This window comes from Dermacentor silvarum, chromosome 3 (genome assembly GCF_013339745.2).
Source record: "Dermacentor silvarum isolate Dsil-2018 chromosome 3, BIME_Dsil_1.4, whole genome shotgun sequence".
In the NCBI taxonomy this organism is placed as follows: domain Eukaryota; kingdom Metazoa; phylum Arthropoda; class Arachnida; order Ixodida; family Ixodidae; genus Dermacentor; species Dermacentor silvarum.
In genome coordinates this window covers 229,834,634-229,846,857 of record NC_051156.1, presented here as the reverse complement: position 1 = coordinate 229,846,857, position 12,224 = coordinate 229,834,634, and the positions used below count along the sequence as shown (strand labels likewise).

Here is a 12,224-nt window from a genome sequence, read left to right as displayed (position 1 = left end):
GCTTTCTCCCTGTAGACTCCAATGTATTTTCATTCCACATATATGAAGAAAAACAAATTTTCAATAACTGAATTATTGAATACAGAGTAGCAAAACATGTTTTTTTTTATTGGAAATGTTTTAATATTTGCACGCCCCCCCTACCAGTGAGACCATGACAAAACTCCCGGCAAAGGCATAAGAAGCATTTTTCTATCACCAAACCATCTAAGGAGCAGCCCTGCAGCTACAATAAAAGTGCCACTAGAAAACGCTTTCTTTAGCTACATTTTCAGCAATATATGCTTCACATTTTGTATCAAAATAGAGTTAATTAACGGATCCTACACACATGTACGGAATCAATTATACATGGTATGTCCGAAAAGTAATGTCAGTGGGTCGAATAAAAAAACTTTATTGATCAGATCAGTACAACACATTAAAAGGTTTCAAAATAGGCTCCTCCTGTGTCGATACATCGCTTCCAGCGAGATTTCCAGGCATCAAAGGCGTCACGTGAGGCCTCCTCCGGAATGTCCTTTAGAGCCTTGGTGCAAGCCTCTGACTTTGTAAACTGTCCCGAAATGATGTCCTTTCATGGGAGTTTTCAAGCACCACTGGTAGACGACGTTCCGACAAACAATTGTTGCCCAAAGGCCATCTTCATCATAGGAAATATTTCCACTGCCGACTTACTTAGTTTCACACAGATATTGAAGGCAATCCTTTGTTCCAATGAGCGCTGCATTGCGGCTTGCACGGGAAATAAAAATGAGATTCATGGAAAAGCCTGTCCTTACTCTCAAGATGGTAGCAGATGATAGAGCGACCGCGCATACGTAAGCTAACTTGCCCCTTCATCAATTCCAACCGGTCCTAGCGTGCTGCAACGTATAGTTGCTTCAAAATATAATCACCGACATTACATTTCGGGCAAACCCTGCAAGCATAGCTTTCTTTGTTTACTGAAATGTCCCTTCTCTGTAGCTCATTGTTCCTCACTCAATGCATTGCAGAATAACAGAAACTGGTCTCTTCCATCGCGCATGTTTATGATAAGAGACAGCTATCAGATTAGTTTCTTTGGGTCCTTGGGCTGATGCAAATAACACAGCCTTGAGTACAAGTGCAGCCTTTCAACAAGCCACTGGGCTAGATGCACACAGCTTTAGAGATGTGTATATAGGCACCTCCTTCTCCTATCTCATCATTGCTTTTCCCCTGTGTAGAGGTGCAGGCCGACCCCCTCTCTGCAATTTCTCTCTCTCTGGTCCCATTCTGATCCCTACACATCTTTCTCTACACTTGCTTTTCTTCACTTCTGCACAGCCATCTATTTCAATCACTTCTCCGAGGCTCAATGCTGGTCCCATTCGGCCAGACAGCCACAATAAGAGGTGAAAATAGCCACACAACAACGAACATACCACAAGCGGTAATCTCAACCTTACTATTCAGTCGCTACATGTACACAAAATAATGACATCATTCCCACCTCCTTTATATTACATTATTCACAAACTGCGTATTGCTGTTGCAGCAAGGGCAGCTACACACTTTCAGTTCGCCTCATCTCAGGAGAGCAAGGAAAGGTCACCAGTTCTATAGCTGCAGTAAGCCAAGAGTGATGTGTCATCCTGAAAAAGATGGCAGCACACAAGAACACAGCACAAAGAGGAGAGTGGACCACACAAGCACTGCAGCTCACAACCAAAGTTTATTTAGAAAAGTATGCACCCCCTCGCACCGCCGCGTTAACAGAAAATTAAACTGCATAACAGTAACACACACAAAATAAACAGTACACAAACATTGTTGTCTGTTTATTCCGAGCTATAGGCTTTTATCGTGGACTTCCAAAAATATTAATTTGCCTTCGTGCAGCATGACCGATGGCTGGTCGATACAAGTGTTAAGTGCATTTGGCGGTATGAAAAGCCTCGATAATTTCCCTTGTCAGCCGATCCCTCTGGTGTAAAAGTATTATGGTGTCATAGAATAACGGCAAGGCAACCACACTTGGAACAATGGCCAACAGCTTGTACTGCTTTTGCCGCGTACAAATAAAACGCGCTCCTGGCTTCACTGCAATGTCTCTCGCACTTGACCAAGTCGTCCAGTCGGATCTTTGAGGGAAGACAACCAGCAAAGCGCATGGTGGTCTGTGATGACCGCAAAGGTGCGGCCGAACAAGTATGGTCGAAACTTTCCGACAGCCCAAACTAGTGTGAGGCACTCGTGCTCAGTTATCGAAAATTTGCACTCTGAAGAGGAAAGAAGGCGACTGGCATAAGCGATAACGCAGTCTCGTCCTTGTTGGTGCTGGGCAAGAACAGTGCCGATGCCATGTCCACTGGCGTCGGTGCGAAGTTCAGTGGGTGCCGACGGGTCAAAATTATACAAGATGGGTGGTGACGTAAGTAAAGTCGTGAGCGTATGAAACGCAGTGGCCTGTTCAGGATCCCAAGAAAATTACTTGCGTGAGTGGACGGGCAACATCAGCGAATTTCTTGACAAAACATCGAAAATAGGAGCACAAGCTGACAAAGCTCCGCACGTCTTTAGTGGAACGTGGCATAGGGAAGTCGTTGGCAACACGAATTTTTTCTGGGTCAGGTTGCACGCCTTCAGCACTCACAAGGTGGCCAAGCACAGTGATTTCGCGGCGGCCAGAACGGCATTTGGCAGAGTTGAGCTGAAGGCCTGCTCGCCTGAAAACTTCAAGAACTGCCGACAAGCCGGCAAGGTGGCTTTCAAATGTCGGTGAGAACACGATGACATCGTCAAGGTAACACAGGCATGTTGACCATTTGTATCTACGAAGGAGGGAGTCCATCATCCTTTCAAATGTGGCTGGGGCATTACACAGTCCAAAGGGCATTACCTTAAACTGGTAAAGTCCATCGGGCGTAACAAATGCGGTCTTTTAACGGTCTTGATCATCGATGGATATCTGCTCGTATACTGACCTCAGGCCGATAGAAGTAGGCAGGGTCGTGTAGACAGTCGAAAGCATCGTCCATTCGTGGCAGAGGGTAGATGTCCTTGCGCGTTACTTTGTTAAAGTGGCAGTAGTCTATGCATAAGCGCAAGCTGCCATCTTTCTTCTTGACTAGGATGACCGGTGATGCCCATGGACTGCATAAAGGTTCAATGACATCCTTGGTGGGCATCTTGTCAACTTCACACTGTATCACTTCTCGCTCGGCATAGAACACGCAATAAGGACATCGTCTAATATGCTGGCGTCCCCAGTATTAATCTGATGAGTGACCACAGATGTCAGTCCCAAAGGACGGTTGTTAATGTCAAAGATGTCGCAGTAGGACTTCAAGACGCGCCACATATTGGCTGTCTGTGCAGGAAGGAGGTCAGACGCTATCATCTTGTCAATATCACCGTCGACGAGATTGTGCGAGGAAGAGGACAAAGAAGCGTCAGTGACAAATGCAGAAACGGCACACTCATCGATAGAAGAGATGTGGGCTAGAGTCATGCCGCCTGGGGTAAGTTGCGTGCACCAGCTAAAGTTCAATAAGGGTAGAGACATTCAATTATACTCAACTAATAAGGGTGTGAGAAGAGCGATGTTTTTGGCGAATAAGACGTCACCGATCAGGGTCAAGATGTAATCTCCATCGGGAATGGGAGAAAAAGACCGCAAGTTCACATATACAAGGTGCTACTCAATGTTCCGGGAATTTGAAAAGCACGGACAAACTGAGTGTGGCACATATTTCCACCGCTAGCTATAGCTAGCAGTATGCCTTGCGGATCAGTGTGCTCAAAAACTTGCATCTAAGAAGGAGTACTGTTTTGCAAAGTGTTGTTTTGCAACGCAATGTTTCACTGATTTGGCGCATTTCTTAGCAACCATTATGGCAGACTTCAAGGGGCAAAGGATTTGCATCAAGTTTTGTTGTTAAACTTGGCAAAACTGCGACAGAAACTCATCGTATGCTAGAGGACGCTTTTGGACTCGACACCATGAGCCAAGTAGGATGTTTTTATGGCATAAACACTTCCAAGAGGGTCAAATGTGTGCCGACGAGATTAACGTTCTGGACGCCCGTCAACGAGCACAATCCCAGAAACAATAGCCAAGTTCGTAAGGCTATTTTTGGAAATCACAGGCTAACTATAAAGGATGTCTGCGACATTGTAGGGCAATCGTACGGCACAGTTCAGCGAATTTTGCCGGATGTTTTGAACATGAGGCGCATTTCTGCAAAATTTGTGCCAATGCGTGACAAGCACCGTGTTTCTGTCTGTGCGGAACTGAAGCAACAAGTCAGAGACAATCTCACATTCCTCTCGAGTGTAATAACCAGGGATGAGACATGGGTTTATGGCTACGATCCTGAAACAAAATAGCAGTCGTCGCAACGGAAGTCGCCAAATTCTTCGCGGCCGAAAAAGGCGCGTCAAGTTCGTGGCAAAGTGAAGTCCATGCTCATCGTTCTTTTTTACCTACAGTGGAATTTCGATGATACGAATCTCACGGGGTCACAAAAAATATTCGTATTAGCCGAAATTCGTATCATCGAAACACTATTGAAACTAGCTAAATTAAAGAGTCGGACGTTAACTCACTCAGGCACACCTACGTAAAAAGCATTTACAGTATAGACCACTTATAACGCAACCGTTTATAGTGCAGAACTGGCTAAAATGCGGCCTTTTCCGACTCCCGTTTACCCTCCCATAGACCTCCATGTATACGCATACCGCTTACATTGCAGCCGCGTGAGATGAAATACCGGTTATAATGCGGCTTCCGCGGGAAAATCTCGCCGACAAGTGTGGTAGCGAGCACGCTTCTCAACGAGGTGCGCCCACCGATGGAAGAGGAGATAAACGAGGGCGATGCAGAGGAGGAGCATGAGACGTGGAACAACAGTCCAAGGGCGATACGTCGCCGCGCGCCATATGTGCGAGTGAAAACGCGCGGGGGACGCGCGCCTTCGCGGAGGGCGAACGCACAGCGTAGAGAAAACGCGACTTACGTCGCGTGAAAGGCCGTGGGGTATAAGAGGGAGGGAGGGGGGGCAACGCTGTGCTGCGGCACTAAATGCGTATCTTGCAACCCAGAGCAAGCGGAACTGGCGACGCAACCTCCCTCGCAAAAAGGAGTAAAGCGGGAAGGCAGCGCAGGAGGGAGGGAGGGGGGGGGGGGCGGATTCTACTCTGCGTTCGCGCCCGTGCCGGCTGTCGGTGTCGCGCACACCGTATATTGAAAGCGATCTCCACACGGCTCTGACCTTTGTATGCGCTGTGCTTACGCTGCTCAGTTTCCGTTCAAGCGATAGACCGCACGAACCTGCACTCGCTGCGGCGGCCGCACTTCCCCACGCCTGTGTGGGGAAAAGCACAAAAGCACCAAAAGTGCCACCGCTTTTAACTCTTCGCGCGGCCTCCACGCTGTCCGGCGCCGCGTCCGCGCCTCCGCACCAAAAGAGAAAGGGAGAAAGCGCATAACTGCGCGCTGTTCTCTTTCACGGCCGTCGGTGGGGCGGCGTTTATTCGTATCAACAGACGCGGGTCGAAAATCGATTCGTAACAACCGTTCTCTAGCCCGTTGCAAAGTAATGGGGCTCGGCCGGGACCACAGAAAAATTCGTATCCATCCGGAAATTCGTATTAGCCGTGATCGTATCATCGAGATTCCACTGTACATGGAATTGTCCACAAGGAATTTGTACCTCCTGGACAAACCGTGAATAGCGAGCTTTACTGTGACGTTTTGAGGCGCTTAAGAGAGAGCATTCGTCGCAAACGTCCGGAGAAGTGGAAGAACAACTGGCTTCTTCATCACAATGCGCCCGCTTACACATCCCGCTCATTCGACAGTTCCTGACTTCAAAACAAATCACAGTACTTCCGCACCCACCCTATTCGACTGACCTTGCCCCTTGCGACTTTTTCTTGTTCCCAAAGTTGAGGCTGAAAGGACGTCGGTTTCACACTGTTGAAGAGATCCAGTCGGAATCGCAGGCAAGCCTCAACACACTATCGCCTGGAGAGTTCCACGAATGAATGGAATCATGGCAGAAACGCTGGGATCGGTGTATACATGCTCAAGGGGACTACTTTGAATGAGACAGTGCTGATTAGGCGTTATGATGAACGCATTATTTTTTACGACTGAATTCCTGAAACTTTTGGGCAGCACCTCATATAACAGCTTGAGGAGGTCGACGAACGTAATCCACTGAGCACAAGCACGGCTGGCGTGTAGTAGGAGCGTCATGGTAGCATGGTAGGTCTAGCTGAAGCAAGCCGGTTCCACAGTCAATAAGGTCATAATGGGCAGACAGAAAATCCATGCCGAAGATGAGTTCATGGGAGCATTTCTCGAGCACAGCAAGTAGTACGCTTGTGGAATCAGTCAGCAACACTTATTCAAGCGGAGCACATCCCTAGCACGGGAAACGTTTCGTTATCGGCGACACGAATGAGCGGTACTTGGGTGGTGTTAGGACCTTCTTAAGGCGGCGACGAAGCTGCGAATTCATCACTGATATCTCAGCCCCAGTATTCACTAGAGCAACAACATGTGTGTCATCGAGTTTAATGTCTATCAGGTTCCGTTTGGTCTGCAGTGTGGTCAGAGGATTTGGCAGGCGAATCGTCGATGCAGCATCACCTCTGGGAGCTGCATCGTCTAGTTTCCCCAAGAGAGTCGTTCAATCGGCGACTTAGGGCGGCGGAATTGGGGTAAGCGAGATGATTGGCGACGAGACAACGGCGAACGGGACTGGCTGACCACGTGGGGATGGTGAACGACAATACGTAATGGAGAGAGCGCCATGACCGGTGTTTTGGGGAGGCCCACGGTAGGGCTGAAATCGGCCATGATCCATGTCGGGGTGACGGTTGTACCCATAGGGCACTTGATATCAATACCACCAGCTGTTACAATGGCGGGCCATGTGTCCAATATGACAGCAGTTGAAGCAAATGGGACGGTCATCAGCAGTCCTCCACTTGGCTGGATTGTGAGTACGGAATGGCAGCATTTGACCTTGGGCGTGCGAAAGTGAGGGATGGCAGTCGATCGGCTGCGAAGGAGCTGCGGCGCACACAGAGTCAAGGCCAGCATTGGAGTTCCTGATGAACGATAGCTTGGACTAGTGGCACCATCTGGGAGCTATGGTCACAGGTACAGCCGCACATAGAAGCAGTAGACACAGCGTCAAGTTCGTGTCGGGTGATCTTCACGTGCTCTACGGTGAGCGGCGCTGACGGCTCAGGTACGTCTTCGCACGAACACGTTGCTGCCGTGTTCGGAAGTCGAGCAAAATGATGGGCAATGCGTCGACTTTTGGCGGCCTCAAAGCGCTTGCACTCTTGAATGATGGCATCGACGGAGTTGCAGTCTTTGCAGGCATCATCTGCTATGCCCTTTAACACGTGGCCACACTTTCTCAGACACATGCCGTCGTCGGCTTTGCAGCAAAGGGCAAGCAGACTGGTGTGTCTGGGCACGCAGGTGTGTGTGTGCATTTGAACACATGATGTGGGACTGCCCCCCACATACCCAAGGAACTCAAGGCAAAAATCAACTCAAGAGAAGGCTTTTATTCCGCCATCAAAAGCACGGATCGTCACCATCAGCTTCATGCAATCCAAGGGGCCCACGATGCCGCGGGCAGGTACTCCCTGCCTGTCCCAACGTGGGAGCGGCCCGCAGGGGGGTCGGGGTAAAACCCGGCTCTCCTCCCTCAGTCTTCAATAAAGTTATTTATATGCGTCAGGTATGACTGTCACTGTCTGCGCCTGAGATGCCAGCTCCTTCTTTGCTGCTGCATTTTTACCTGCAGACTTACCGAACAGGGAACGAATATTTTCCTTGCATGCATCCCAGCTCCCAATTTCATCTTCGTTATTCTCAAACCACACCTTCGCTGTTCCTTTGAGGTAAAATAATATGTTTGCCAACATGATCGTCTCATCCCAGTGATTGTTCTTACTTGCACACTCGAACAGGGGTAGCCAGTCCTCAATGTCAACGTTGTCAGTCTGGCAGAATGTGCCTGGGTCTTTTAGCTGAGCCAAGACGACCGTTGTCGTTGCAGCCGCCTCGGTGGGCGCCGACCCCTCTTCCGCCATCGTGGAGAAAGCCAAGTGTCGGCCACTGCGGAGCTCCGTTGTATTGTGTGGGTACCGAGCACCTCCCACCAAAATGCCACAGGGATGAGAGCAGCCAAAAGAGGTAGGAAATTATATTTACAAAATACATACAGAGAGAGACGGCTGCAGGCAAGATGGCAGAACAACACGAGCACTATTCTGATCGTCGTCTTCACCATCTTTCTGGCGCATTCTTCCATGCTCGGCAAGATGCGTGAGCGGGAATAGCGCATAACAATATTAACACTATGTGCGTCTCGGAATGCAACATTAAAACCCTTCCCCGTTAGTCACATGCTAGAATAGTAAAAACGCCACCATAACAAAGAAATAATCCCACAAAAACGCCAATTATGCTACCAGAAAGCTAAGTGGGCCTGCATAAAGTTATGTTTGACTCTTTGCTGCAAGCCTTCTCGTTTTACAAAGTTGTGAAATATAGCATATAACTTTGAGAACCTCCTGCATCGGGTTTTGCTTCAATAAAGGCCCAATGTACTTTATGAGTAGGACTTCAGTGTTTTCGGTTTTATCCAAAAAAATCCGATTTGCTTGGCCATGGGTATGACCATCAAGTCGCTGAAAACCGTATGTCCGTCGAGGTGGTTCTCTTTTTATGAAGCTCTAGAAGATATTTTGGACTACTGGCACGCCATTTTGTCTTTCTTGAGAAGCGACGAAGACAAGGGGACGAACTGTGAGAAGCTCAGGACTCTTGTTTCATCGCCTGAAGCTGTGCACCACTTGCTCGTTAAGATGAGGTTTCTGAAGACCAATGCGTGTGCCGTGATCTCAATAATAAAGGAACTTGAGGCAGAGAGTACCCTGGTACACCAAGTTTATCCCATACTGGGGGTTCGTTTGCACGCACTCATCAGTCAATGGCGGGATCCAACCGAGATATTCGCATCAGATGTCACAAATATGTTGGACCTCCTTGACAAGAATGAACGCTTAACGACTGTTGCAGACTTTAACGAATACTACGCTGCTGTCGCCGAAAAGTGGAGACAGACATCTGAGAGGGACCTGTGCAATCAACTCCAGTACACCAAAGAATCGTTTTGGTACTGTGTTCAAATTGTGAACCCAAATGTGAAGCATGAGCTTCCCTGCGCGTTCGAAACCTATGCGCCTATTTTTCAATTAGTGCTTCTTCAAACAGACGACTTGAGCCAGCTCATAAGTGATTTTGCGAACTATCAGTGCTATGAAATACGTAACATTGTTAAACCCCTGTCGTTTTGGAGACTTCACAATGTCGAGTGGCCAGTGCTTTCTCGCTGTGTGCTGCGTCTTCTGGCGCTTCTTGTTTCTAGCATGAAAGGGTGTTTTCAAAGCTGAGAGTCGTCAATAGAAAGGAGCGTGCTTCAATCACTGACAGCAATCTCGCAAAGTATGCTTGCATGTTTTACAATAAGCTTTAAGCCAAGGTTGTTATACGCAAAATTAAAGGTGTTCTGTGTTCAAGTATTTCGCTTGTGCGTACACGTTTTTGTCCATTCAAACGTTCTAGGAAAAATAAAATGTGCTTTGTGTGTTTTGATATTTTAGTATTCAGATATGAATTCATCTAATATTTTCGGGTTTTGAGAACAATGCAAAACTCCGAATTTCGGAGAATTTGGGATTTACGGGAAATAAACTCCGATAAACGCCGAATTTCTGCCAGAAATATAAACTCCGATAAACACCCGCCGATTTTCAAGAAAATAAACACCGAAAACACGGAGCCCTATTTATGAGGTGCACCATCATAGTTAAAAAGAATGTGAAGAGATCACCGAGTATCAACTATCAATCAGTAAAATGCAACTGCTAGATCTTTCTTGGGCCTTAATGGATTGACTACATTGACAGTAGTCAAGCCTGTTATGTCAGCTAGATCCAATATGAGAACACAAGCACGCACAGGAGACGGAAGGCAAGCTGGCTCGACTGAGAACCACACAGTGTACAAATTGCGGAGACATGGGGCAGATACCATGAGGGCTACAGCCACTGGGTGGCATTGCTACAGCTGCTGCACAATGCAGAGCTACATGCATTTTTCTTTCCACACTGCTGCAAATACTTCGTGTTAAATGTAAGCAATTGAATGAAGATTGACAGGTTGGCAGTGGAAGCAAAAGATCAGATCGGAAAAGAATGCCATCAGCTTTATGATTGTTACTGTATTTGCATGAGTGTTACATTTGCCAAAGTTGTCTAAAAACTGTGCGTGAAGGTAACCAATGTCAGCACTCACGGTTAGGCACAAGGGGAGAGCTACCAGCTTGAGATGGACCAGTGAACCTCAAAAGCAATTCCAACAGATCGAAGATAATGGGCACGGTCACATTGAAAACAAAAATGACTGACGCAACACATTGCCAAGCATGTGGCGAGGGTCAATATGACACTGGAAGTCTTCAACAGCCCATTTCACAAGGATGCTCTTCCACTAATCCAGCACACTGCAGAAACATCAATGACAACCTTCATGGCATCACAGGTGCTACACCATTTCATGGCCCTGATAGCAAATTATCGGATACACGTACAACTTGCAAATGAGAAACAACTGAAAAGGTATCTGGCACCACACCATGACAGCAGTGAAACTACACAGGAACAGCACATCACCAGATGTTGAAGGAGCAAAGTAATGCAACAGCTCGTACGTAGTTTTAAGGGAACGCCAAATAGTCTTACATAAACTGTGGCAAGTAATACATCGCTCTGAATAAAAAAAAAAATTGTAAGCTGGCCGAAAGGCGATGCATCCTCATTTAATGTCAGGAAATTAGTGAGCAGAAGTCGTCTACCCAGTGCATTTGTTTAGCACATGCTGGACAGCACTAAAATGTGCACAATTTAATGTGTGTATGTTTGTTGTTTCTGTCCTTAACATAGTGGCGAGAACTAGGTGGGAACACCACGTGTTTCTAAGAAAAGTGAGACACCACCATTACGATTAAGATGCAACCAAAGGAACGTGCAGAAAAGTTGACCACTGCTGCTGCGTCAAGTTGCTCGAATGAAAGCAGTGCAAGCCGAAGATTCAGCCTCTCCCCTCCGCGGCAAACGTGCCCGCTGTCAAGCATCCCCTTCACAGCAGCAAGCAAACGTTTCGAGCACATTCTGCGACTGTACCAGTGACAACGCGATAGCACCTGCTGGAGGCCTCTTTTATACCACCACCAAATCGGAGCCAAGACACGAAACCTCTGGTTTTATTTTTTTATAATCATTACGGCACCGCGAAGGTGGATGGTCCTTCAACAATTTTCCCTCCGTTTGTACACTTTCGCTTTAAAGCTTTTTCGGGAACGCATCGGGAACGCCGTATTCGCTCTTTGTTCCAATAGATGGTAGCTAATAAACGCGACCCCATTCTGCACGCACATCTCGTGTCTGTGTACAAAAGCGAAAAGTGGGCCACATCGTTGGCTCACGCCGCTGGTTACGAAGAACGAGAGAATCTCGGCAACAGAGGGAGGATGCTTATCTTCACAACGCGTCAGCGTTCAGTCATGAACATGCTGCCGCTGACACAAGCTACGTGCACGACAAAACATATCTGCATCCAAGTGCAGAAAAAAAGAAAGGGGCGACCTCAAAGTGATTTCCCGCAACCTCCGTGAGCATGAATGAAAACGCACGTCGCAAGTTATTCTAAAACGAAAAAGAGAGAACGCAACTGCCGGCGAAGGGTTGAACGCACAGTACTTGCCTTCGCGCCGACATGGCAGAGCTGCTCAATCAGAGCGATTCACACTTTTCTGACGGATGGGCGGTAATTCTCGGCTTGCGGTCAATGTGGTCAATAAGAAGTAACATCATTCAGAATTAGCACCCCTTCTAGTTAATGGCGTTCATTTCTGCGCTGCTGAGACCGATCCCGCCGCTGCCGCCACCTAGTGTCGAAAAAGTGATCGAACCGAGGTGAAACCACGACCTACTGGAACTACAGACCTGCACAGATGTCCGGCTTCTATGGGAGCAGCTTGCGCCCACTTTCGTTCAACCGGTGGCCATAGGTAGCGCTTTTATAACCTGTTCGTCTGCTACTCGGCGGGTGGCTGGGCGGCGTTCGAATACATTTTCCTTCCTCCATGTTCGAACGT

General features: G+C 47.8%; 1 protein-coding gene across 5 annotated transcripts in view; it reads right to left on the bottom strand.

Moving 5' to 3' along the window:
* LOC119446843 (tyrosine-protein phosphatase non-receptor type 11-like) overlaps window positions 1-12,020 on the bottom strand; it is a 197,206-nt gene extending 185,186 nt beyond the window's left edge. For 3 of the 5 annotated variants that reach the window (XR_007466205.1, XR_007466204.1, XM_037711407.2), the window contains exon 1: window positions 11,831-12,019. Coding sequence is in view for 3 of the 5 variants with exons in the window: in XM_037711407.2 (XP_037567335.1) it covers window positions 11,831-11,844 (14 nt within the window). In the remaining 2 variants the exon portion in view is untranslated. Of the gene's footprint in view, window positions 1-11,830 lie in introns of all 5 variants that reach the window. The other 2 variants (XM_037711408.2, XM_049664956.1) reach the window with 1 other exon arrangement.
* Window positions 12,021-12,224: the final 204 nt, after the last annotated feature.